Source organism: Somniosus microcephalus, chromosome 13 (genome assembly GCF_052327205.1).
Source record: "Somniosus microcephalus isolate GS21.2 chromosome 13, FLI_Smic_1.0, whole genome shotgun sequence".
NCBI lineage: Eukaryota > Metazoa > Chordata > Chondrichthyes > Squaliformes > Somniosidae > Somniosus > Somniosus microcephalus.
Window position 1 is genome coordinate 91182655 of NC_140999.1, and position 27546 is coordinate 91210200.

The window sequence follows — 27546 nt, forward strand, 5'->3', positions numbered from 1 at the left end:
TGGGCAAGTAGGTGGAGCCATGGGCGGAGTCAGCAGTGGTCAGCCCAGGTATAACAGCGTGACAAGAGGCGACCTCGTGTAGTGATACAACAGTGTAAACAGTGATAACCATAGTGTAACGATATAACAGTGATAACCATAGTGTAACGATAAAAGTAGTTTACCACAGTAGTGTCCTGGGGCGAGTGGTCAGTAGTGTCCTGGGAGGGAGTGGACAGTAGTGTCCTGGGGGGAGTGGTCAGTAGTGTCCTGGGGGGAGTGGTCCGTAGTGTCCTGGGGGGGAGGGGTCAGTAGTGTCTGGGGTGTTGGGAGGGGTCAGTAGTGTCCTGGGGGAGTGGTAAGTAGTATCCTGAGGGGGAGTGGTCTGTAGTGTCCGGCGTGGGAGCGGTCAGTAGCGCTCTGGGTGGGAGAGGACAGTAGTATCCCGGGGGGGATTGGTCAGTAGTGTCATGTGGGGGGGGAGTGGTCAGAAGTGTCCCGGGGGAGGGTTCAGTAGTGTCCCAGGAGAGGTGTCAGTAGTGTCCTGGGGGGGGAGGGGTCAGTAGTGACCCAGGGGGGTCAGTAGTGTCCTGGGGGTAGTGGTCAGTAGTGTCCTGGGAGGGTTTAGGGGTCAGTATTGTCCTGGGGGGGAATGGTCAGTAGTGTCCTAGGGGAGTGGTCAGTAGTATCCACAGGGGGGTCAGTAGTGTCCTGGGGGAAGTGGCCAGTAGTGACCCGTGGTGAGTGGTCAGTAGTGTCCTGGGGGGAGTGGTCAGTAGTATCCTGTGAGGTGGGTTGTCGAGTCCTGGGGTGGGAGTGGTCAGTAGTGTCCTGGGGGGAGTGGTCAGCAGTGTCCTGGGGGAGTGGTCAGTAGTGTCCTGGGAGGGAGTGGTCAGTAGTGTCCTGGGGGAGAAGTGTCAGTAGTGTCCTGGGTGGAGTGGTAACTCGTGTCCCGGGGGGGCAGGAGTGGTAAGTAGTTTCCCGGGGGAATGGTCAGTAGTGTCCTGGCGGTGAGTGGTCAGTAGTGTCCGGCGGGTGGAGTGGTCAGTAGTGTCCTGGGGGGAGTGGTCAGTAGTGTTCCGGGGGGGAGGGGTCATTAGTGTCTGGGGGGGCGGGAGGGGTCAGTAGTGTCCTGGGAGGGAGTGGTCAGTAGTGTCCTGGGGGAGAAGTGTCAGTAGTGTCCTGGGTGGAGTGGTAACTCGTGTCCCGGGGGGGCAGGAGTGGTAAGTAGTTTCCCGGGGGAATGGTCAGTAGTGTCCTGGCGGGTGGAGTGGTCAGTAGTGTCCTGGGGGGAGTGGTCAGTAGTGTTCCGGGGGGGAGGGGTCATTAGTGTCCTGGGGGGGGGGGGGGGAGTTGTCAGTAGTGTCCTCTGGGGAGTGGTCAGCAGTGTCCATTGGGGGGTCAGTAGTGTCCTGGGGGAGTGGTCAGTAGTGTCCTGGGGTGGGACTGGTCAGTAGTGTCCTGGGGGAGCGGTCAGTCGTGTGCTGGGGGAGCGGTCAGTAGTGTGCTGGGGGAGCGGTCAGTAGTGTGCTGGGGGAGCGGTCAGTAGTGTGCTGGAGGAGCGGTCAGTAGTGTGCTGGGGGAGCGGTCAGTAGTGTGCTGGGGGAGCGGTCAGTAGTGTGCTGGGGGAGCGGTCAGTAGTGTGCTGGGGGAGCGGTCAGTAGTGTGCTGGGGGAGCGGTCAGTAGTGTGCTGGGGGAGCGGTCAGTAGTGTGCTGGGGGAGCGGTCAGTAGTGTGCTGGGGGAGCGGTCAGTAGTGTGCTGGAGGAGCGGTCAGTAGTGTGCTGGGGGAGCGGTCAGTAGTGTGCTGGGGGAGCGGTCAGTAGTGTGCTGGGGGAGCGGTCAGTAGTGTGCTGGGGGAGCGGTCAGTGGTGTACTGGGGGGAGCGGTCAGTAGTGTACTGGGGGGAATGGTCAGTAGTGTCTAGGGGGGTGGTCAGTAGTGTCCTGGGATGGGAGTGGTTGGTAGTGTCCAGAGGGGAGGGCTCAGTAGTGTCCGGGGGGGGGGGGGGGAGTGTTCAGTAGTGTCATGGTGGGGGAGTGGTCAGTTGTGTCTGTGGGGGTGTCAGTCGTGTCCTGGGGGGGGGGGGAGTGGTCAGTAGTGTCCCGGGGGAGGGGTCAGTAGTGTCCCGGGGAGAGGTCAGTAGTGTCCCGGGGAGGGGTCAGTAGTGTCCCGGGGAGGGGTCAGTAGTGTCCCGGGGGAGGGGTCAGTAGTGTGCCAGGCAGGTGGTGGGGAGTGGTCAGTAGTGTCCTGGGCGGGAGTGTTCAGTAGTGTCCGGGCGGAAGGGGTCAGTAGTGTCCGGGGGGTGGGAGTGGTCAGTAGTGTCTGGGGTGGGAGGGGTTAGTAGTGTCCTGGGGGGCGAGTGGTCAGTAGTGTCCTGGGGGGGGAGTGGTCAGTAGTGTCCTGGGGGGAGTGGTCAGTAGTGACCGGGAGGGAGTCAGTAGTGTTCCGGGTGTGGGAGTGGTCAGTTGTGTCTGCAAGGGGGTCAGTAGTGACCCGGGGGTGAGTGGTCAGTAGTGTCCTGGGGGAGTGGTCAGTAGTGTCCATGCAGGGGTCAGTATTGTCCGGGGGTTGGAGAGGTCAGTAGTGTCCTGGTGGAGTGGTCAGTATTGTCCCGGGGGGGCGGGAGTGGTCAGTAGTGTCCTAGCGGGGAGGGGTCAGTAGTGTCCCAGGCGGGCGTTGGGGAGTGGTCAGTAGTGGCCTGGGGGTGGAGGGGTCAGTAGCATCCTGGGGGGAGTGGTCAGTAGTGTCGTGGTGGGGGAGTGGTCAGTTGTGTCTGTGGGGGTGTCAGTAGTGTCCTGGGGGGGGGGGGCGGGGGGGAGGCGTCAGTAGTGTCCCGGGGAGGGGAGTGGTCAGTAGTGTCCTGGGAGGGTTTAGGGGTCAGTATTGTCCTTGGGGGCAATGGTCAGCAGTGTCCTGGGGGGGAGTGGTCAGCAGTGTCTGTGGGGGGGGCACGAGTGGTCAGTAGTGTCCCAGTGGGGGAGGGGGGAGTGGTCAGTAGTGTCCCAGGTTTGGGGGGGGGGGGGGCAGGTGTCAGTAGTGACCCGGGGCGGGTGGAAGGTAATACAGCCCCAGATTTCCCTCCTTTCCATCGCACTGAATGCTGCTGCACAGGGCCACCATTGGAAGGTGATGGTAATGGCCCAGATGGAGCAGCCTCCTCTCCTTTCTGCTGGTCCCAGAGATTTTACCTGTTGGAGACCCCTGTCTCAACCGATGGCTTCAGAAGCAGTTCTGGCTCCGATCTCAAGCTCTCGTGCCCATTAAGGTCCCTCCCCAATGCAGTACCGCTGGGATTCTCTGCCCTTGCACTGGCCAACTCCACCTCGATGCCAGGAATCTACTGTATATATTTAATTAGCCTTGAGCCATGGAAATGGGTGGGATGGTAAGGACGGGCAGGGGGATCCTGCTCCAAAGAGGGGGATTTCCCCACCCTTGGCCTCCTACTTCCACTTTATATGAAACTCTGGGCCTGCGCGATTATGCCAGTTTGTTTCAACCTAACTAACCACTTAACACTAACCTTCCAAACTACAGGCCTCAGGGCTGGCTGGGAGATCATGGTGTGCAGAGAACATATGTCCAAGTAGGAAGACCCTATAAGGTGGGTAATCTATCTTCATTCCTCACAAACTGTAGATGCAAACCAAAGTCGTACAAATTTAGGAAGATGGCATAGAAATGACACCACCAGCTTTCCGGACCAATCTGGCAAAGGTGCTCCCATGTGCTGCCGTGAAGTATGACAGTGATGTTCAGTAACTATGTGGGGACTGCTCCATTTGGCAGTCAGTCGGAACTGAAGAGAGAGAGATGCCCAGGAAGCAGTCATGGAGCGGGTAGAATGACCTCGCAGCTGTCCCTGCAAGATGGTAACTATTGCTCTATGTACTTGCCCCTCCACCTGATTAGCTGGTGCTAAGTTGCTAGTTTACCTGGGATTCTTACATGAGAAACAAATAACAGGCATATCCCTGGATGCCCCATACTACTGAAATTGCCCTTGAAACAGCACTAAGTTAGGGTTAGGGTGACTGTAAGACAAAGGACAGCAGCTGTGGCCTTGCTGTCAGCTAGATGCTATGTGCTTGGTTTGCTTTTTTTATGGCCTTGCTAACTTGTCACAACTTTTAGTGATTTGTACTCCGTGATCCTTTTGTTCTTCTACTCGTACCTAGACTCGCATCCTCCAAGTGATAAGTGACCTCCCTATTCTTCGTACCAAAATGTAATACCTCACATTTATCTGTGAACTTCATTTGCCAATTATATGCCCATTCTGCAAGTTTATTAATGTGTTTAGTAGTGGGCTACCCAGAAGGCAGTAGTCAAGATGGATGCCTGTACACTAGTCCACATGGCTGAATAAATGACTAGCTCAAGCTAGCTGTTCATAATGAAAACGTCTATTTATTTATGAACATAACACTCAGTATTGACTATCCCTCTCAATTTGGTATCATCCGCAAATTTAAAAATTGTGTTTTTGATTCCAAAATCTAAATCGTTAATGTAAATTGTGAACAGCAGTGGTCCCAGCACTGATCCTTGTGGAACACCACTACCCACCTTCTGCCACTGTGAATAGCTACCCTTTACCCCAACTCTCTGCTTTATGTCCTGAAGCAAGCCAGCCAGCAATCCATTCTGCTACTTGTCCCCTGACTCCGCATTCTCTGACCTTGTTCATCAGTCTATTATGGGGTACCTGATCGAAGGCCTTTTGAAAATCTAGATAAATTACATCTACTGCATTACCATTGTCTACTCTCTCTGTTACCTTTTCAAAAAATTCAATGAGGTTGGTCAAGTAAGACTTTCCCTTCTGAAATCCATGCTATTCATTATATTTTTGGCTTCTAGATGTTTTTTTTTCTCCTTTTAGTAGGGATTCCATTATTTTTCCTACCACTGATGTTAAACTGACTGGTCTATAATTCCCTGGACATGTTCTATCCCCCTTCTTAAATATAGGTATTACGTTAGCTATCCGCCAGTCCTCTGGCACTACACCTTTTTCTAATGCATTATTAAATATGTGTAGTAATGCCTCTGCTATCACTTCCCTAGATTCTTTTAAAATGCGTGGATGCAATCCATCCGGACCATGGGTTTTATCCTCTGTGAGTTTGATTAGTTTATTTAATATATCCCCTCTTTTTATTTTAAATGCACTTAACTCATTACTAATCTCATCATCCAATGTCATGTCCACCTGTTCTATCTCCCTGGTAAATACTGAAGCAAAGTAATTAATTAATATTTCTGCCAGCTATCGTTACCTGTGGTATTATCCTATCCCTTAATGGCCCTATTCCCATTCCAACCTTCCTTTTTTTATTGATGTGCCTGTAAAATATTTTACTATTTTGTTTTATGTTCCTTGATAATTTAATTTCATCGTTTCTCTTTGCCTTCCGAATTGTTTTTTGACTTCTCTCCTAATCTTTTGGTATTCTCCCTTATCATGTACTCCCCTGCTGTCTATGCACTCAATGTATGCCTCTTTCCTTACCCTCCATTGTTCTCATGTGGCTTTATTCATCCATGGCGTCTCATTAGTGTTTAGTTTGTTCTTTCCTTATAGCAGAATATATTGTTCCTGCACTCTGTTGAACAGTTTTAAATGTTTCCCATTGCTGTTCTACATTGTTTTTTGCCAATATTGTTGCCCATTTTATTTTCCACAAGTTCTATTCTCAGCCCGTTTAACTCATTTTTAATAGGATTTCCTCTCACTTTATGTTAAACCATCTTTTTAGACTCCTGTTCTATAACTCTATTTATTCTTTTGCCATCAATGTCTTCCCTTACTTTATTATTTCCTATGCTCTCTTTTCCTGTTCTGTTTGTATTTAGGCTGGTTACATTTCTTGTAGATCCCTCCCCCCATCTTACTAGTTTAAAGCCTTTGCCACTTTCCACTAGGACACGGGTCCCATCCCGGTTCAGGTGGAACCCATCCCAGCGGTACAGCCCCTTCCTGTCTCAGAACTGGTGCCAGTATCCCATGATAAGGAACCCCTCTTTCCCACATCAGCCCTTTAGCCACATGTTAATTCTCCTGATCTGTCTGTTTCTATGCCAATTTGCACATGGCTCGGGCAATAATCCAGGAGGTTATTACCCTCGAGGTCCTGCTTTTTAATTTAGAGCCTAACTCCTGATACTCTTTTCAGCAGGACCTTCTCCCTGTTCCTACCTAAGTCATCTGTTCCAACATGGAACATGACAACTGAATTTACCCCCTCCTTTTCCAAGTTCTTCTCCAGCCGCCGTGAGATATCCCTTACCCTGGCACCAGGTAGGTGACACACCCTTCGGGATTCTCGTTCTTGGCTGCAGAGGGCGTTATCTATCCCCTAATTATAGAGTCTTTTATCACTACCACAGTTCTGTTCTGCTGTTATCAGCCCCTGCCCCGCCCCCCCTTGGACAGCCTTCTGAGCCACGGTGCCTTGGTCTGCATTGTGGATGTTCTCCCTGTAGTCTTTCTCCTTGTCTTCACAGGTAGCGAGTACATCGTACCTGTTGGACAGGACCAGTATCTGCGGGATCTCCTTCTCAACCTCTCCTAAGTCCCCGCTACCAGTCACACCCTCCCCTTCCTGAACCTGTGCTTTCCTCTGGGGTGTGACTGTGTTCTGGATAAAACTGTCCAGGAATTCCTCCCCCTCTCATGTCAAAGCGGACGGTGCTGAACACCAGCACAGAACGCCACCCGGAGCTGAACTCCAGCACAGAATGCCACCCGGAGCTGAACTCCAGCACAGAATGCTACCCGGAGCTGAACTCCAGCACAGAATGCTACCCGGAGCTGAACTCCAGCACAGAATGCCACCCGGAGCTGAACTCCAGCACAGAATGCCACCCGGAGCTGCCTGTTGTAACTGTACAAGGCACTGGTGTTTCTCGTACATTGATATGTCTGATTCCAGTGAGGAGCATGAGCAGCCCGAGTTATCTTCATTCACACTGAACTCCGAAGAAATGAGAACAATTCTAATTTCAGTATATTTTTAATTCTGGTGTTGAAATTTTCCTTCCGTAAGCAAAGAGTTTGAAACCAACACGGGGATCTGATCTGTATGAGTTACTTAGAAAAGAGGTCAACTGGGTCATTTGGACATGACTTTACAAAGTAGATCAAGTAGATGTGAGTTCACATGACATTCACTAGTGTTAACACAAGACAGATGCCCTGTTCATTGTCAGGATTCCACTGTGTGACATTATCTCAATATGATCCCAAACCTGACTACAAAGCACCATCAATCGTTTTACCAGTTAGGCAGCACATACTTAAATCTGTATTTCTTAAAATGCAACAATTTAAAAAGAGTAACAAAATAAATACAAAAAATAAACACTACAGATAAAACATGGTGAGGAGAGGCAGCTGGAGAACTGAGTCTTTCACCACTTGAATCCGTCACAGACTGGAGCAGATTCTGATCAGAGTCACTGACATGGGCTGCTGGAGTATTGAGTTAGTGTGGATGTTCCTGGTGCTCATTCTGCCTCACTCCAGGACTGTATGATCCCAATCACCGTACCCAACTCCAGGACTGTGATCCCAATCACCGTGCGATCCCAATCATGGTACCCAACTCCTTACTGTGTGATCCCAATCACTGTGCTCAACTCCAGGTCTGTGTGATCCCAATCACCGTGCCCAACTCCAGGACTGTGTGATCCCAATCACCGTGCCCAACTCCACGACTGTGTGATCCCAATCACCGTGCCCAACTCCAGGACTGTGTGATCCCAAACACCGTGCCTCACTCCAGGACTGGGTGATCCCAATCACCGTGCCCAACTCCAGGACTGTGCGATCCCAATCACCGTGCCCAACTCCAGGACTGTGCGATCCCAATCACTGTGCCCAACTCCAGGACTGTGTGATCCCAATCACTGTGCCTCATTCCAGGACTGTGTGATCCCAATCATTGTGCCCAACCCCAGGACTGTGTGATCCCAATCACCGTGCCTCACTCCAGGACTGTGTGATCCCAATCACCGTGCCTCACTCCAGGACTGGGTGATCCCAATCACCGTGCCCAACTCCAGGACTGTGATCCCAATCACCATGCTTAACTCCAGGACTGGATAACACAGATTACGGCACAGGCTCAGTTCAGCCTTGGGTCTGCACAATCCCCATTTCGATGCATGCTCAATAATAAGTGCGATTTTCAGATACACAACTACATTGAGAGATGTGCCATCAGTGCAAGTTTACGGTCATTAGTACTTCAGAAGTGTTCCGGGTGGCTGGATCCCTTTGCTCATTTCTTCAAATCAAACCAAAAACAATTAGAAGCCAAACCACAACAGCCTCTGCACAAAGTGAAGGTCTTGGCAAGTGGACAATATCGCTTGTCAATAATACAAGACAGCATCTGCAATTATCATCCCATACACCCTGAGCCAAGGCAGTGGGGGACAGAAGATAGAGAGGGTCACTACGGAAAGCTTGAGAGGTATAAAATGTATTCTATGTGCAAGTGTGCACAGGAGTTGGAGCTGCTATTTCTATGCCTGTGCTGGTCCAGTTAAGCCGAGTTACTGGGCACCTTCAGGAACCCCAATACTGGTATGTAGCCATATCTTTTGCATTTTTAAAATGAGAAAGCACAGTAAAAGTCTGAGACCCGTAGTGCAAACACCAGCAAGGCTGGAGTAAATGAAATGAGGCAAAGTACTGACTGGAGTTTTAAAGAGCTAAGCATTGTAGTGGGATGCATGGAAGTCTGAGGGAGGCGAGAAATTCTACAGTTTTGAGGTCTTGTGGAAAAATGAGTTAGAGTAGCAGGCTGTGTAATGAGTATTGATTTCAGCAGTAAGGATGCAGGAAGGAGGATAGTACATGTCCTTAGTAGGAACAAGAGAGGAAAATTCAAAGTTAGTGGTAAGAGGCGAGGGAGGGACTGCTTATCACAGGCTTGTTCTTGTACTCTGCCTATTCGTGTGCAAGAGGAGTTAGAAGAGCCTCCCCAAGTATGGGAGGCAGGATCAAGTTTTGGATGGATTTGGGCTTTAGAGAGAGAGAGGAGTTTCTGAGGGTAAAAATCAGCATTTGGCATCCTGGGATAAAGACTTCCATTTGAGGTCAGAGGAGATAGTGAGGTCTAGAGGGTCAACAGATGGAGAAGGACGAAGGTGGAGGCATCGTAAGAGGTGGGAGCTTGGAGAGACATGAAGAGACAAACAAGATTTCATCGCTCCATTAAAGGGCATGGAGGGGATGACGATGCAGTGATTCAACCACTGTAGTGCGATAGGACCAGACGTGTAAGCAGCAAGGGTGTGTGATCTGAAGGATGGTAATGGTGGTAGAGTGCAAACATCAGCAGAAGAGTAGACAGAGTTGGATGGTGAGTGCAGGAAGCCTGTCGAATCGTGCCCGATACACTGGTTACAGTAAGAGCTACTGACATCAAAGAAACAAAAAAGAGGCAATGAATGGAAAGAAGAAATAAACAGAAGGGACAAAAGATAGACAAGAAATCTGTAAAAACAGACAGAAAGAAAGGGAAAGTGGAAAGAAAGGGTTTTGTGGGGTATATTGTGTTAAAGTAACAGAGAACATCCATCCATCTGTTACCATGTTCACTTTAACGTTGAACAGCAATGGGAGGGAGGTGCCTCAGCGAGAAACCAGAGGCACTTCAGGTAGAGTACCACCGTATGGTGGGTGGGAAGAGGTGAAGGGAGATCGGCACTGATTAGATCCAGCCCAAGTGCAGGATACAAGCCAATGTGGACTGTGCTACATGATATTGACACAATCGAGGGATTTCAAGGGTGTCCCACACTTCAGACCCAGGCTGAAGGAGTTTGTTATCAAAACCCTAAACTGCATTCCTCCTTATTACACATGGCGGTTATTTTATATAATACAGGAAACTTTGGTTTATCCGGAGGTTAACTGTCCGGAATGCTCGAGCCACTGGCAAAAATCAGGAGCCGTTTCGTTAGGTTTTTTTTCTTTTCTGCTTTTTTTTCCACCAGTCAGGCTCTGCAAGGTCTCGCTGAGGCTGTTGCTAAGCTACAGAGACGTTTGCAAGGTACGGCCGACTGTTTAGAAGCTGTTGCTAAGCAACAGGGTTTGTTGCCAGATACGGAGCTCAAAATCTCCGTATGTTTCAACATTAGCGCTGGTTTGTCCGGCAGTTTTGATGGGACGGCAACAGCTCGGTCCTGTCGGTGCCGGATAGCACAGTTTCTTGTACTCATTTTATTCATTTCCAAATTTAATAAATGAACACGGATTAAAAGATTTTTGTGTGTGAAATTTATGCTGTGATCATGTGAGCAAAGAAACTGAGGATGACGGGGCCACACAGGGTCACATGGTGACGGGGCAACACGGAGTGCTGGGGCCACATGTAGATTGGATAATCTCATGCTAAGCAATGGCAATATTGAGATAGTATCAGACTGAGCCACAGTTTAAGCTGACAGAATGGATGCATGTTGTGATGGGATGTTCTGTACCCGGTTACTGGGGAATAAACTATATGTCAAAAGGCAAAATACTGCAGATGCTGGAAATCTGAAATATAAACAGAAAGTGGTCACACTTACAAACACTCAAAAGGTCAGACAGCATCTGTGGAGAGGGAAACAGAGTTAACGTTTGAGGTCTGTGAGCCTTTGTCAGATGGAACATAACATTGGGCCCAGAATTTGCAGTGGGTACCACCTTTGAAATGGCCCACAAATTCGGGATTTCCGCATGCGTTTGCGCTAAATCCCAAACTTGCGATCTGTCAATGTAAGCGTTGAAAGATCATCTGCACGGCCAAAGAAAAACCAATTGCTGGCGCAGAGTTGGGCTATTTGCTCACCAGCTGCCCAGCAGAAAATTTTACGGTTGATGCAAATAGGTACAGGGCCTGTTTGCATCAGCGTAAGAGGATACCTCAGGCATGTTTTAACCATTTTCATCTCGGAAATCGGATAGTTTAAAAGATTGTAGTTTTAATGATGTTGATAATTATCAGCAAAATTAAATTTTTACTAACGGAAACAAAATGTAGTGAAGCTGGTGGAATGAAATTCCAATTCTGTAAATTGTAATTAAATCTGATTACGGGATTCCCTTCTGAAATGACGTAAAATCTAATTCTGTTTCTGATTGGAGAACCAGGCCCCCGTGATCCTAGATACGCTTCCGCACTGCGTCCTCGGGATCCGTGGGCCATTACACTGCCCACCAGCACACAGCAGCAAAAGCGCAACTTTACACAGCAGGGCCGCCATCAAGTAGGTGCGTATTCGTTTCGCAGGTCGGCAGCGTAATCAAAGGCATGCCGCCGACCCCAATTTTTGGGCCTGTTTCTCTCTGCCTGACCTGAGTGTTCCCAACACGTTCTGTTTATGTTATATCTATATTTTAAGGAATCTCTTTGTAGCACAGTCAACTCCTTTTCAGCCATCCCCGATGCTCTCTATTTGCCCCACACATTAACAAACAATAATTACAATCACACTCAGCCCTTCGCTTTGCACAGTTGCTGTTTTAAAGTTTTGTAGTAGGAAGCTGCTTATCCAGCCTGCAAGGGCTCCATGGACTCTTAATTAGAAAGGATCTCGACCTGATGTCATGTATGGTTACAGTAAGACTGTCAGATATTGCTTGGATTACAGCCTTGCACCATCAGCCAGGTCTCCACGTTTGACTGTACCTGCAAGAGCCGTGTCCAGTCTCGGGTGTGCCAAGCCTGGGCTGCAGCTCAGCGTGAAGCATTACCCACAATCCTCAGTGTAGCTGAACCTATAGAGTAGTTTCACCTGAGCTAAGCATTATGGGTAGCCAGCGCTGCCCTGCCACTTTGACATTGGCTCCTCTTAACGATTTATGTTATCTTTTCGGTAGATATGGCAAAAGTCAAGAATCAAGATCCCTGGTGACCTGGCCTCGCTGGTGCTTGAGGCAATACATGGGCACACAATATCTTAGTCTCAGTTGCTCTTTAACAGAACATCTTATTAAGCCACTCCTTCCAGGTGGGGCAACCCCATATTTAACCCTTTGCTGGCCAGCCCAGCTGAGACTGGCACTGAATTCTGGTTACTCTAAAATGAGCCCAAAGTTCATCGCTGGTAGAGGGCTCCCGTTTTCCCGAATCGGATGCCATGCATCCACAGGATGCTGCACAGTTGGGAGACCTTATTATTTAAACAATCAATAAAATTAACCATACAGGCAGGAATCTGGGTGAATGATGGGAGTCTCCTCAAGCCTGTTTGGAGAAACCTCAGCAGAGAAGGAGCCTATGCTCCACAATACAGCTCTGTGCTGTAATCCCATTTCCCTGTAGCCTTCAATATTCCCCTTCAAGAGTTCATCTAATTCCCCTGTGCCAGTGAAGGGTTAAATGCAAGGGCTGTCAATGCACACTGGATGGTGTACATTCAAACACTCAGTGCGTGAAGCTGCCTTTGAACAATTCGGATATACAGTCTACACAGGTCAACACTTCATACAGAGACACCGATCAATTCCTATCCATCAGTTTGTACACTTACACGTAATTCTCAGCATTGAAAATAAATTCCGATACTCACTGCGTTAAAATGGAGAATGTCTGCAGCCACTATTCACAAAGTTTAAAAAAATATTAGGCAGAATTGCATAATCTCAAAAAAAAATAAGAAAGCTGATAAAACTGACACGGTATTCGGTTATGAAATATTTCCATAGAATATATTACACAGACATATTCTGCTTCTCTCCCCTAAACACCTTGGTAAAAATAACAACAAACAAAAACAATAAGAACCCAGGACTCTGGTTCTGTTTAGAAAGACACTGTACATATGTACATTACTTGCTGGTGATGACAATGGTTTTGCAGCTGGTATCGAGTCCGTCTGTTTAAAACCGCACAGTATTAACTGCTCTGCGCTCCCCTTATCTTACACACACCCTCAATCCCAGTTTAAAGGTGCTCGGTGTTGCTGCTTTGGTCCCGACTCTGCTCCTGGTCTTTATCACCAGCTGTCGCTGAGGAGGTCGAGGAGGAAGATGATGATGACTTTCCTGTCATTTTATAGGCTGCCATTAGCTCCTGGACCCGCTCCTGCACTGGCTCCCATTTGCCAAACCCGGCATCATTCTGCAGGAAGATGAGAGCTGTAGAGTGCACAGCTTTATAATAGATATCCTCCCTATAAATAAACAAAAAACAGTGTGATCTCTTACCTCAAATCACCTGCACAGCTTCTCTGTAATGGGCGAATCCCCCGTAACTGCCCCCCACCCCATGACGGCCTCACACCCCACGCCTTCACCCCGTGACCGGCCCACGCCCCCGCCCCACACCCTCGCCCCGTGACCGCCCCACACCCTCGCCCCGTGACCGCCCCACCCGTACTCTGGTACATAACCCCCACCGAGTCCATGATGGGTAGAAACAGTTCGCAACGTACACACATCACATTAGTCTGTCAACCATGCCATGCGATGCTGTAAATCTTACTTTTTGCAGATGTGCTGCGCCCCGCTCCTGTACTCGTGCTCATAGGCTGGCACAAGGATTTGGTGTCGTTTAAACTTGCTCTCCTCCATTCGGACCAGAGCTGGTGTTGGAGGGTTCCTCCATTCAGGGATGAACACTATGAATGAAAGTGGCTCACTTGAGCTTCCCAACAGCTTCTGTTTGAAGACAAATCAACAGGTGCAGATCAACAGCAAGTAACAGATGACTCTCCTTCAGAGTTTTGAGTAACAGGAAAAGCTAGTCACTTTCTTCAACCTCTCCAACCCACCTTCTTACCAGACCCGCCCACCCCCTCCAACTTCACCATATCCCTCAACCCCACCTACCCACCCTTTCACCATCTACTTGAATGACATTCCCTGGTGACTAAGTCCACAATTCTATTACTCACTGTGTATAACAATGCAAACTGACAGCTCCCCGTACTGCTATCTTTTAGCTTGTGGCCTCAGGTATTTGAATCCTTTGTCACAGTAAACAATTTGAAAACTTCCAATATGTAACCTCAAAGTCTCCTCTTTTCCCAAGAAACAAGCCCACCTTCTAAAGCCTCTCCTCATAACTTCAATTTCTCACCTGTGGAATACCGTCTGTTGCCCAGAACTACTCACTGTATCTACACAGGGTCTGACCATCACCGTATGAAGCAACAAAGCACTCCATTTTGATTAGTACCTAGTCCCTCTGCTAATGCACCCAGTTTGTCACGTTTCAGGATTGTTGACTATAAAGCCTACAAGGAATTTCGGGTAATTTATCTCAAGTTGAATTCAGCAAGAGGTTAAATCCATGAACACACAAGCTTTAGCACCAGCTAGTTTCACGATTTGCCAGTCAGTAAAGTGAGATTAGCCCGCTGACAGGGATAGAGTTACATGCTTTGTTATTTTCTATGTTCTGAGGAATTTTATGAAATATATTGAAATTCACTAAACTTTATCTTATCTGTTCATGTTACCTGTTAAATAAAGCAGCTTGTTGGAATGAAGTCTGCACCACTGGGGATCTTAACAAACCGAGTCCAAGATATCTCAACTTCAGCTCAAAACTGGCCTGGTTACCTCCCTTGTCTCTGGCATGGTTTCCATGAATCTTTGGAGGGAGTTTGGCACTCTCATACGTGGGTGCTATGGGATCGAAGTGGTGTCATGTGAGGCGTTGAATCCTCGCTGTGATATGGTTCCACTAACGCCTTCACACTCTGGTACCTCACCCAAATGGCCATGATTCACTTGTGGGTCTTTAAGTGTCATCAGGCTATGCGACTACAAGAGGCATCACAACCAATCACAAGAGTGGGAAACCTAGCTGTGTAGCTGTTTCTTTGCTCCTTAACCCAAGGGTGTTGAGGCCAATTGAAGTTGAAAAACTCCTACCTCTGCCCTAGCTGAGGCCAACTGAATTCAGCAACAACTCAGCTCTACCCCAGGTCTTCCTGGTCTGTGTGACTCAACAGCTAACTGGGTAAACTTGGTTTGGAAACATCCCTGGAATTTCGCCAGGGGTTATACATCCATGGATACCACTTTTGTGGGGGTCACTATCAGACTCTCACTGAAACCCCCAAAGCAGGCGTGTAAGCAGGACCAGTTGCACCAGGACTCTGCCCCTTTTTCTGGCATTCTGAAAATGCCAGTGGGGGCTCCCCCTTCCCAACCTCCACCCACCCATCCCCCTTCCCAACCTCCACCCACCCACCCATCCCCCTTCCCAACCTCCACCCACCCACCCATCCCCCTTCCCAACCTCCACCCACCCACCCACCCATCCCCCTGCCCAACCTCCACCCACCCATCCCCCTTCCCAACCTCCACCCACCCACCCATCCCCCTTCCCAACCTCCACCCACCCACCCATCCCCCTTCCCAACCTCCACCCACCCACCCACCCATCCCCCTTCCCAACCTCCACCCACCCACCCACCCCCCTGCCCAACCTCCACCCACCCATCCCCCTTCCCAACCTCCACCCACCCACCCATCCCCCTTCTCAACCTCCACCCACCCATCCCCCTTCCCAACCTCCACCCACCCACCCACCCCCCTTCCCAACCTCCACCCACCCACCCACCCCCCTTCCCAACCTCCACCCACCCACCCCCCCCTTCCCAGCCTCCACCCACCCACCCCCCTTCCCAACCTCCACCCACCCACCCCCCTTCCCAACCTCCACCCACCCCCCTTCCCAACCTCCACCCACCCACCCACCCCCCTTCCCAACCTCCACCCACCCACCCCCCTTCCCAACCTCCACCCACCCACCCCCCTTCCCAACCTCCACCCACCCACCCCCCTTCCCAACCTCCACCCACCCACCCCCCTTCCCAACCTCCACCCACCCCCCTTCCCAACCTCCACCCACCCCCCTTCCCAACCTCCACCCACCCCCCTTCCCAACCTCCACCCACCCACCCCCCTTCCCAACCTCCACCCACCCACCCCCCTTCCCAACCTCCACCCACCCACCCCCTTCCCAACCTCCACCCACCCCCCTTCCCAACCTCCACCCACCCACCCACCCCCCTTCCCAACCTCCACCCACCCACCCCCCTTCCCAACCTCCACCCACCCACCCCCCTTCCCAACCTCCACCCACCCACCTTCCCAACCTCCACCCACCCCCCTTCCCAACCTCCACCCACCCACCCCCCTTCCCAACCTCCACCCACCCACCCACCCCCCTTCCCAACCTCCACCCACCCACCCACCCCCATTCCCAACCTCCACCCACCCACCCACCCCTTCCCAACCGCCACCCACCCCCTTCCCACCCACCCGCCCCCTTCCCAACCGCCACCCACCCACCCCCTTCCCAACCGCCACCCACCCACCCACCCATCCCCCTTCCCAACCTCCACCCATCCCCCTTCCCAACCTCCACCCATCCCCCTTCCCAACCTCCACCCACCCATCCCCCTTCCCAACCTCCACCCACCCATCCCCCTTCCCAACCTCCACCCACCCATCTTCCCAACCTCCACCCATCCCCCTTCCCAACCTCCACCCACCCATCCCCCTTCCCAACCTCCACCCACCCATCCCCCTTCCCAACCTCCACCCATCCCCCTTCCCAACCTCCACCCACCCATCCCCCTTCCCAACCTCCACCCACCCATCCCCCTTCCCAACCTCCACCCACCCATCCCCCTTCCCAACCTCCACCCACCCATCCCCCTTCCCAACCTCCACCCACCCACCCATCCCCCTTCCCAACCTCCACCCACCCATCCCCCTTCCCAACCTCCACCCACCCACCCCCTTCCCAACCTCCACCCACCCACCCATCCCCCTTCCCAACCTCCACCCACCCACCCAGCCCCCTTCCCAACCGCCACCCACCCATCCCCCTTCCCAACCGCCACCCACCCATCCCCCTTCCCAACCGCCACCCACCCTTCCCAACCACCACCCACCCATCCCCACCACCACCCACCCACCTTCCCAACCTCCACCCACCCATCCCCCTTCCCAACCGCCACCCACCCATCCCCCATCCCAACCACCACCCACCCACCTTCCCAACCACCACCCACCCACCTTCCCAACCTCCACCCACCCATCCCCCTACCAACCTCCACCCATCCCCCTACCAACCTCCACCCATCCCCCTACCAACCTCCACCCATCCCCCTACCAACCTCCACCCATCCCCCTACCAACCTCCACCCATAGGAACAGGAATAGGCCATTCAGCCCCTCGAGCCTGTTCCGCCATTCAATGAGATCATGGCTGATCAGCAACCTAACTCCATATACCCACCTTTGGCCCATATCACTTAATACCTCTGGTTAACAAAAAGCCACCAATCTCTGATTTAAAGTTATCAATTGATCTAGCATCAAGAGAGCTCCAAACTTCTACCACCCTGTGTGTGTAGAAGTGTTTCCTTATTTCACGCCTGAAAGGTTTGGCTCTAATTTTTAGACTATGCTCCTTGTCCTAGAATCCCCAACCAGTGGAAATAGTTTTTCTCTACCTACCCTATCTGTTCTCTTTAATATCTTGAAAACTTCGATCAAATTGCTCCTTAACCATCTAAATTCTGGGGATTACAACCCTAGTTTGTGTAATCTCTCCTCGTAATTTAACCATTGAAGTCCGGGTATCATTCTGGTAAACGAACGCTGCACGCCCTCCAAGGCCAATATATCCTTCCTAAGGTGTGGTGCCCAGAACTGCTCACAGTACTCCAGGTGTGGTCTAACCAGGGTTTAGTATAGCTGCAGCATAACTTCTACCCCCTTGTATTCTAGTCCTCTAGATATAAAGGCCAGCATTCCATTAGCCTTTTTGATTATTTTTTGTACTTGTTCATGACATTTTAATGATCTATGTACCTGGACCCCTCAAGTCTCTTTTGGACCTCCACTGTTTTTAGCTTTTCACCATTTAGAAAGTACCCTGTTTTATCCTTTTTAGGTCCAAAGTGGATGACCTCACATTTGCCTACATTGAAATCCATTTGCCACAGTTTTGCCCATTCACTTAATCTATCAATATCCTTTATAATTTTATGCTTTCATCTACACTGCCTACAATGCAGCCTATCTTTGTATCATTGGCAAATTTGGATGCATGATTTTCTGTGCCATCATCTAAGTCGTTAACAAATGCGGTGAATAGTCGAGGCCCCAACACAGATCCCTGCGGGACACCACTAGTCACATCCTGCCAACTTGACTACCTACCCATTATCCCTACTGCCCGTCTCCTGTTGCTCAGCCAATTTCCTAACCAGGTCAATAATTTGCCCTCAATTCTGTGGGCGTCTACCTTAGATAACAGTCTCTCTCAGGTGGGACTTTATCAAATGCTTTCTGGAAGTCCATATAAATAACATCCATAGACATTCCCCTCTCCATTACTTTAGTCACCTCTTCCAAAAATCCAATCAGGTTAATCAGGCATGACCTAGCTTTCACAAATCCAGTTGGCTTTCTCTGATCAACTGCAAATCAGGTGTTCATTCACCCTATCCTTAATTATAGACTCTAGCAATTTCCCGACAACCCCCCCCCCTAACCTCCACCCACCCATCCCCCTTCCCAACCTCAGCCCACCTATCCCCCTTCCAAATCACCACCTTGCCCCCGACACATTGTATGTCTGCATAAAGCATGCCAGAACTACATCCTGACAGAAGTGAGGGCTAGCCACTATTTCAAATGCTGGTTTTCCTGTAGCAATCAATGCTGCGACAAGGTGCCACAGAGAAAGTCCCCCCCTGCTAGTAAAGGCATCACAACTTCGTCAGAAAGGCACAGGTGTTTTGGGATTGTGGATGGGATCAGGGACTGGATCAGTAGGCACTGGTTGGGCAGAAGTTCTGCTCTGCTCCAGATTCATCCTTTCCAGGATTCCCCAGGATCTTCAGGCCTCCTACGTTTATTGTTGTGGTTCCAGCCACTTTGATGGAATAATATAAATTATTGGCGATTACATACAGGGGAACAGTTGCAATCTTGCTTTTAGTAAATGATGGTCTTAGTGGGTGACCTGAGTCAGCTTTTGATCGATGATCTGAGCCTTCGGGGGACTCAGTCCCTCGGATGACTTGCTTCCACATTAAAAATGAGTTCGCAGGTGACTGATGAGTCCAATGCGGGAACTGCAGTCTCTGTCACAGGTGGGGCAGATAGTGGTTGAAGGAACGGGTGGGTGGGGTGCTTGGGTTGACGTGCGCTCCTTACGCTGTTTGCACTTGGCTTCCGTTTGCTCCTGGCGAAGAGACGCGAGGTGTTCAGCGCCTTCTCGGATGCTTCTTCTCCACTTTGTGTGGTCTTGGGCCAGGGATTCCCAAGTGTCAGTGGGGATGTTGCACTTTTTCAAGGAGGCTTTGAGGGTGTCCTTGAAGCGTTTCCTCTGCCCACCTGGGGCTCTCTTGCCGTGCCGGAGCTCCAAGTAGAGCGCTTGTTTTGGGAGTCTCGTATCGGGCATGCAGATGATGTGACCCATCGGAGCTGATTGAGCGTGGTCAAAGCTTCGATGCTGGGGATGTTGGCCTGAGCGAGAACACTGACGTTGGTGCGCCTATCCTGCCAATGAATTTGCAGGATCTTGCGAAGGCAGCGTTGGTGGTACCTCTCCACTGTGCTTTGAGGTGCCTGCTGTACATGGCCCATGTCTGAGGCATACAGGAGGGCGGGTATCACTGCTGCTCTATAGACCATGAGCTTAGTGCCGGGTTTGAGGTCCTGGTCTTCAAACACTCTCTTTCTCAGGCGACCGAAGGCTGCACTGGCACACTGAAGGCGATGTTGGACTTAGTCATCGACGTCTGCCCTTGTTGACAGTAGGCTCCTGAGGTATGGAAAGTGGTCCACGTTGTCCAAGGTCTTGTCGTGGATTTTGATAATCGGGGGGCAGTACAGTGTGGCGGGGGCAGGTTGGTAGAGGACCTTTGTCTTACGGATGTTTAGTGTAAGGCCCATGCTCTCATACGCTTCAATGAAGGTGTTGACGGTGGTTTGGAGTTCGACCTCCAAGTGAGCGCAGACGCAAGCGTCGTCTGCATACTGTAATTCGACGACAGAGGATGGGACGACCTTGGATCTGGACTGGAGGCGACGGAGGTTGAACAGTTTCCCGTTTGTTCTGTAAATTAGCTCCACTCCAGCGGGGAGCTTACTGAGGGTGAGATGGAGCATTGCAGCAAGGAAGATCGAGAAGAGCGTTGGTGCGATGACACAGCCTTGCTTGACCCCGGTTCGTACGTGAATTGGGTCTGTGGTGGAACCGTTGATCAGGATCACGGCTTGCATGTCGTCGTGAAGCAGGCGGAGGATGGTGACAAACTTTTGAGGGCAGCCGAATTTGAGGAGGACACTCCATAATCCCTCACAGTTGACGGTTGTGAGATCAAAGAAGGCCATGTACAGCAGTTGGTGCTGTTCCCTGCATTTCTCTTGTAATTGACGTGCGGTGAAGATCATGTCCATTGTGCCCCTTAGTGGGCGGAATCCGCATTGCGACTCTGGGAGGAGCTCTTCGGCCACTGGGAGAAGGCGATTGAGGAGGATTCTTGCGATGACTGAGTTTTGGACTGTAGATGGCGGAGATTGTACATTTGTCATCCATTTTGAAGCAAATGGACACTCCTTTATTCAAGTTCCTCCAGGCATAAGTAAGCATAGAAGCAAACAAGGTACTAAATAAGGTGGGAGCTGGAACACAACCCTGTTTAGCTCCATTGGAGACAGGGAAGGAGTTGGAAACTTCACCATCTTCCATGACTCTGGCCATCTCTGCTGTTTGTATTAAAGGTCTCTGTGAGATCAGCAAAGACAAAGTAAAGGTCCAATGTTTTATTCTCTACCCTTTTCCTGAAGTTGTCGAGCAGTAAAGACCGTATCAGTCGCACCTTTGCCTTTTCTGAATCCACACTGGCCGTCAGGTAAGAATTTCTCAGTTATATGCTGGATGTAATGATTTAGGATAATCCTAGCAAGAACTTTCCCTGTGATGATACGTAGGGAAAATCCTCTATGATTGTCACAGAGATATCTACTGCCCCTGTATTTGAATAGATGGATAATGGATGCATCGCTATACTCATGTGGGATGATTAATTTTTGCCCATCAGCTGGAAAAGATCAGTTAGAGATGGAGTTATTGGGTCCTCCTGCAAGTATAGCATCGGAACCTGGTGCCTTGCCACTGGAGACACTTTACTGCCTTAATGGTCTCTGGCAATGAAGGTTCTTCAGCAAAAGGCATTACAATCGGACGTGGAAGTAGTTGATCTATGACCTCATTTTCTATGCGGGACCTCCGGTTTAGTAGATTCTTAAATTGGTTAGCCCATCTGTCCAAGATTTGGGTCTCGTCAGGCAACAAGGTGGAGCCATCAACACTCATTCAGGGAGTGATGCCTTCAGACAGGGGACCGTAGATGGTTCAGCTTTGTTTGAAGCTCACTGTCTATATTGTTGTATGCAGCTTTCTTTGGTGTTGATGACGGGTCCTTCAATCATGCTTGATGAAGGGTCCATTTCTCACATAGCAAGTCATGGTCTCAGTGTCGTTCTCATCAAACCAGTCTTGGTGTTTTCTGGATTTTGCTGTAGAGTATGAGGCATCCCTGAAGTTTCTCCAGTCCATTTCAAAGTTGCCAGAAGCTGTGTGACAAAGCTGAGATGATCTTCCAAAGCTTCATGGAGCTGATCTTTCACTCCAGCTGCTTTGAGTTTGGCAACACTTAATCTGGTAGGGGTTTTTTCCCTTTGTGGTCTTTGAAACGGAGCTATCTGGAGATCAAGTATGCTAGGACGAGTTGGTGGTCCGTCCAACACTTGGCTCCCCGCATGACTCATGCGATCTTAACATCTTTGACTACATATAGAGGGATGTCAATCAGGTGCCAATATTTGATTGGTATATGATTTAGTGGTGATGGTATATCATTTTATGGTTATGATATTGGTACATGACTTTACAGAAATATGTTATGGTACTGGTATATCATTTTGCAGTTATGGTATTGGCCCATGATTTGGAGATTACTGTATTAGGATACCAATCGATGGTTCTATTTTGGTATATCATTTTATGGTTTTAGTATTTATATATAATTATATGGTGTTGATATATAATTTTACAGTTATTGTTTTGGTATATGACCTTGTGGATCTGGTATTGGTATACGATTTTATGGTCTTGATGGGGTTATCACATTATTGAGGAGTGTGGATTGGGATGCTGCCTCAGATGCCACCATGGCAGGTCAGATTGTGTGCCTACACAGGTTGCTGACGGATCTGAGGCTTTAACTACCTCAACAATGGAGATAGGATTGATAGATATATGGACTGTTATCTACAAATTAGATCTGATTCTAATCGCTTATTGCTTCCCTATTAGATACTGCAATGAACATAGTGAACAGACCAGGCTCCAGTGCAAGTGTATCCAATGTCACTATCCTCAATGGGCTGGGCAGGTTTGGAAATTGAATGGGTTACATGTACAGCATCCAGTTAGTGAAAGAGACTTCGAAGAATATGATGGAAAGGGTGAGTGCTTCTATGGTCTGGGATGGTGCCAAGGTGTGGGGTGTAAAAATAACTGCTAAATCCATCTCATATTTGCTTTCTATGTTAAGGCTTGACAAATGGAGCTAAAAACTTGGTCATTATAAAGCAGGGTTTGCTCTGGCCAACAGTGAAGCCCCCACACTGAGCACACAGCGATGAGGTGGGAAGCACCTACTGTCTCATTCTATCAGGGAGCGAGGCTGGCATCTGCTCTAAAGGATGAGATTAAGTCAGTATTTCTGTTTTAGAAAAAAACGTATTCAAAAATAAATTTTCAATGTTGACCGAATAAGAGTGACTGGAAGATATTTAAATGGATTTGAATTACTTGAGGGTGAAATTCATCCCTTTAATGAAAAAGTGGCAGAAAGGTTGTTATTCTGCATAATTAACAGCCTGCTAACAATTTCTGTGATTCCATCAGCAGGTCATTAATTAGGGACAAAGAGTCGCTCTCCAGCTTTTCACTGAAGGAGAAGGTTGGGGTCGCACAGAATGAAACTGTTGCTAATGATGAGAGACAAAGAGCTGAGCCGCAACACTAATGAAGCAGGAGCGGAGGGGAATGGGTATCACATGGCTTGTGTGAGGAATAACTCTTAACGGGACAGTGCTGCCTGTTCTCCCCTCCCCCCCACCCACCCCCCGACATGGTTGACGAGCTATTCTATTGCTCATTTTGTACAGTTCTTAGCCTTTTCTATGTACAAGGAGTTGAAAGATGCTCCTGGTTAGCTCAGGTTCTTCTACATCCTCCCGGATTCATTGACGTAACCCTCCGACCTCACGCTTCCAGCGGGAGGAAACCACCAGATGCACATATCAGGGATTTGGGCTCATGCTGCACACAATTTTCCTAAGATTAATTAAAATGGTTGAACCCACCCAGGGATTACACTATGTGCCACGGTGGGGAAAGTGAAGCGCGAAATGACCCATTTACACGCCACATACGGAAGGGGCAGATTTTACGGTGTTGCGTAGCATCCTTTTTTCAAATCCCTCCATGGCCTCGCACCTCCCCATCTCTGTAACCTCCTCCAGCCCCACAACCCTCCAAGATCTTGGTGCGCCTCCAATTCTGGCCTCTTGTGCATCCCCGATTTCCTTTGCCTCTTCATTGGCTCCCATGCCCTCAGCTGCCTCGGCCCTAAGCTCTGAATTCTCTCCCTAAACTTCTCCACCTCTAAGAGCTACAAAAAGGGAGTGTGAAAAGAAACTTTCAAGGAATATCAAAATCAATACAAAGAATTATTACAATTATATTAGGAAAAGGAGGGTGGTCAGGAGCAATACTGACCCCTTAAAAACTGAAAGCGGTGATATTGTCAATGATAATAAGGAAATGGCAGACAACTTTGCGTCAGTATTTACATTAGAGGAAGAGGATAGCATGCCAGAAATCCCAAGGAAACTAATATTGAATCAGGGACAGGACCTCAATAAATTAACGTTAAGTAAAGTAACAGTAATGAAGAAAATAATGGCACTAAAGAGTGACAAATCTCCAGGGCCAGATGGTTTCCATCCCAGGGTTTTAAAAGAAGTAGGTGAGCACATTGCAGACGCCCTAACTATAATCTTCCAAAATTCAGGAACCGTCCCTTTAGATTGGAAAATTGCGTATGTCACACCGCTATTTAAGAATGGTGAGAGGGGGAAACCAAGGAATTATAGACCAGTTAGACCAACATCTGTTTTCGGGAAATTGCTCGAGTCTATAATTAAGGATCGGGTGACTGAACAGCTTGAAAATTTTCAGTTGATCAGAGAGAGCCAGCATGGATTTGTGAAAGGTAGGTCATACCTGACAAACCTGACTGAATTTTTTGAAGAGGTGATTAAAGTAGTGGACAAGGGGATGTTATTTATATGGACTTCCAGTAGGCATAAAAGCTTGTTAACTAAGGTAGAAGCCCACAAAATTGGAGGGCAAATTATTGACCTGGTTAGGAAATTGGCTGAGCGGCAGGAGACAGGCAGTAGGGATAATGAGTAGGTAGTCAAATTGGCAGGAGGTGACTAGTGGTGTCTCGCAGGGATCTGTGTTGGGGCCTCAACTATTCACAATATTTATTAACGACTTAGATGATGGCACAGAAAATCATACATCCAAATTTGCCAATGACACAAAAATATTGTAGGCAGTGTAGATGAAAGCATAAAATTATAAAGGGATATTGATAGATTAAGTGAATGGGCAAAACTGTGGCAAATGGATTTCAACGTAAGCAAATGTGAGGTCATCCACTTTGGACCTAAAAAGGATAAAACAGGGTACTTTTTAAATGGTGAAAAGCTAAACACAGTGGAGATCCAAGAGACTGGGGGGTCCAGGTACGTAGATCATTAAAATGTCATGAACTGATCCAGAAAATAATCAAAAAGGCTAATAGAATGCTGGGCTTTATATCTAGAGGACTAGAATACAAGGGGGTAGAAGTTATGCTGCAGCTATGCAAAACCCTGATTCGATCACACCTGGAGTACTGTGAGCAGTTCTGGGCACCACACCTTAGGAAGGATATATTGGCCTTGGAGGGCGTGCAGCGTTCGTTTACCAGAATAATACCCAGACTTCAATGGTTAAATTACGAGGAGAGATTACACAAACTAGGGTTGTAATCCCCAGAATTTAGAAGATTAAGGAACAATTTGATCGAAATTTTCAAGATACTAAGGGGAACAGATAGGGTAGGTAGAGAGAAACTATTTCCACTGGTTGGGGATTCTAGGACTAGGGGGCATAGTCTAAAAATTAGAGCCAATCCTTTCAGGAGTGAAATAAGGAAACACTTCTACACACAAAGGGTGGTAGAAGTTTGGAACTCTCTTCCGCAAAGGACAATTGATGCTAGATCAATTGTTAATTTTAAATCAGATTGATAGCTTTTTGTTAACTAAAGGTATTAAGGGATATAGGCCAAAGGCAGGTATATGGAGTTAGGTCGCAGATCAGCCACGATCTCATTGAATGGCCTACTCCTGTTCCTATTAAAACCTACCTCTTTGCCCAAGGTTTTTGGTCACCTGTCTTAATTAGTCCTTATGTGGCTCGGTGTCAAATTTTGTTTGATAACGCTCCTGTGAATCACCTTGGAACGTTTTATTATGTTAAAGGTGCTATATAAATACAAGTTGTTGCTGTTGAGAGCACTAATTTGAATATCGTCTGAGGAAATTAACAGCCGGCTTCACGGACTGCTGCACTTTCCACTCACTAAACGAAAGGAAAGGACCTGCATTTCTATAGCCCCTTTCATAACCTCTGGATATCCCAAAGCAATTCACAGCCAATGAAGTACTTTTGAAGTGTAGTCACTGTTGTAGTGTAGGAAAATTAATTCTTTTTCAGTAACGGACCATTGGGTGGGCAGAGGCACTACTCTCCTCGCACAAAGCTCAGCGTTGAGGTCGCTGCATTGCGCCATCTGCTGCGTGGTGCCAGGGTGGCTGTAATAATAGTCCAGAACAGGGGGCATAACCTTCAAATTAGAGCTAGGCCGTTCGGGGTGATGTCAGGAAGCACTTCCTCACACAAAGGGTAGTGGAAATCTGGAACGCTATCCCCATAAAAGCGGTTGAGGCTGGGGGTCAATTGGACATTTCAAAATTGAGATTGCTAAATTTTTGTTGGGTAAGTGTATTAAGGGTTATGGAACCAAGGCGGGTAGATGGAGTTAAGATACAGATCAGTCGTGATCTAATTGACTGGCGGAACAAGCTCGAGCGGCTGAATGGTCTCCTCCTTCTTCTATTTTCCTAATGCATTCACAGAATTAACAGTAATTGTTGCAGCTAAAGTTTGCAACTTGGCCATTGTTGGCTGGGAAAGAAGTTTTCCCCTTTTTTGAATCTTGGAAAGCCTTGCGATTTTAAATGAAGACAAGGTGATTTAGTCTCTGGTGGTCCAGGGACAATTACTAGTGTTCAGCCCCTCTGCTCCTGCTAACTTTTCAAAGTATTCAACATTGAAAGCTAGGCTTTTTCTTATTAAGAATCCAGTCTCTATCTCAAATAAGTAAGTCTTGGGGATTGCAGAAGTAATCTGCAATATCTGGCCCCATGCCCAGTACACCCAATGTCTCAGGGCTCTCTCACATCAGTCATGTTGTGTAATTCTCAATTGATCCACGAGAGCAAGTGGCACAATCACTGTTACAGTATGTCACTGGTTAATGCATACTGATGGCAGTCATACACGTTTAATGTTTTATATGTAAATATAGATGCCATTTTTAGAACTCAACGATTCAAGCCCTTCCAACCTCAAGCATGACGTCTTGGCTCTTGACATGGTACAGAGAAGGGCAACAATGATGATTCCAGCCTAAGTACACTGAGCTATAGAGATAGGCTTCGTGCCTTGGGTGTCAATTCACTTAGAAGAGTTCTGATTCAGGTCTGCAAAATTATTTCGGGCATAAATAGCATACACGTGGACAGGTTATTTGAGCTGTTGGGGCTGGGAAGAACTTGCGATCACCCATTTAAATTGAGGAATCAGAGAGTGAGGTTGGATGTGAGAGGTTTATTTTTCTCAGAGTGTGGTCTCCGTGAAACAGCATGATAGTGAGGACTGACTCCCTTCAAGATGGCGTTCGGCAGATTTCTGGAAAACTATGAGATCAGAGCAGAAGGATTTTGGGGTAAAAATCAAGAGGTTGGGGCATCCTGGGGCTTGCCCGACTGCCTTACATGGGCTGGAGAGGGATTTTTGACAAGAGGTTTCCTCAATTGGTAACTGGACTCTGAGTCCAGGAAGAAGTGGAGCAATTGCGTATGAGCCCAATGGTCTTTTCTCACCCTAAGTACATACATTCATTACACTGTAAGGTAAAGCCTGACCAAAGGCAAAGTTCACAATGAAAATCAAGGAAATAATATTCTCCTCATAATCTGACATCCAAATAGAAATCATTAATTTTGCCCAATGATATTATCAGATCTGTGGCCATACACCTCAATATTAAAGTTCTTGTTCCTTTAAACAAAACACTTTAACTGAGCATTGATACAAGC

At 48.5% G+C, this 27546-nt stretch overlaps 1 protein-coding gene across 4 annotated transcripts in view; it reads right to left on the bottom strand.

Moving 5' to 3' along the window:
• Positions 1-6981: 6981 nt before the first annotated feature.
• The window catches only part of pcif1 (phosphorylated CTD interacting factor 1), a 348501-nt gene continuing 327936 nt past the window's right edge, over positions 6982-27546 (bottom strand). For all 4 annotated transcript variants that reach the window (XM_086005128.1, XM_086005129.1, XM_086005131.1 and 1 more), the window contains 2 exons: positions 13472-13647; positions 6982-13160 (listed from right to left, as the gene is read on the bottom strand). In XM_086005128.1, coding sequence (XP_085861254.1) covers positions 12932-13160; positions 13472-13647 — 405 coding nt within the window. In that variant the 3' untranslated portion in view covers positions 6982-12931. The remainder of the gene's footprint in view (positions 13161-13471; positions 13648-27546) is intronic.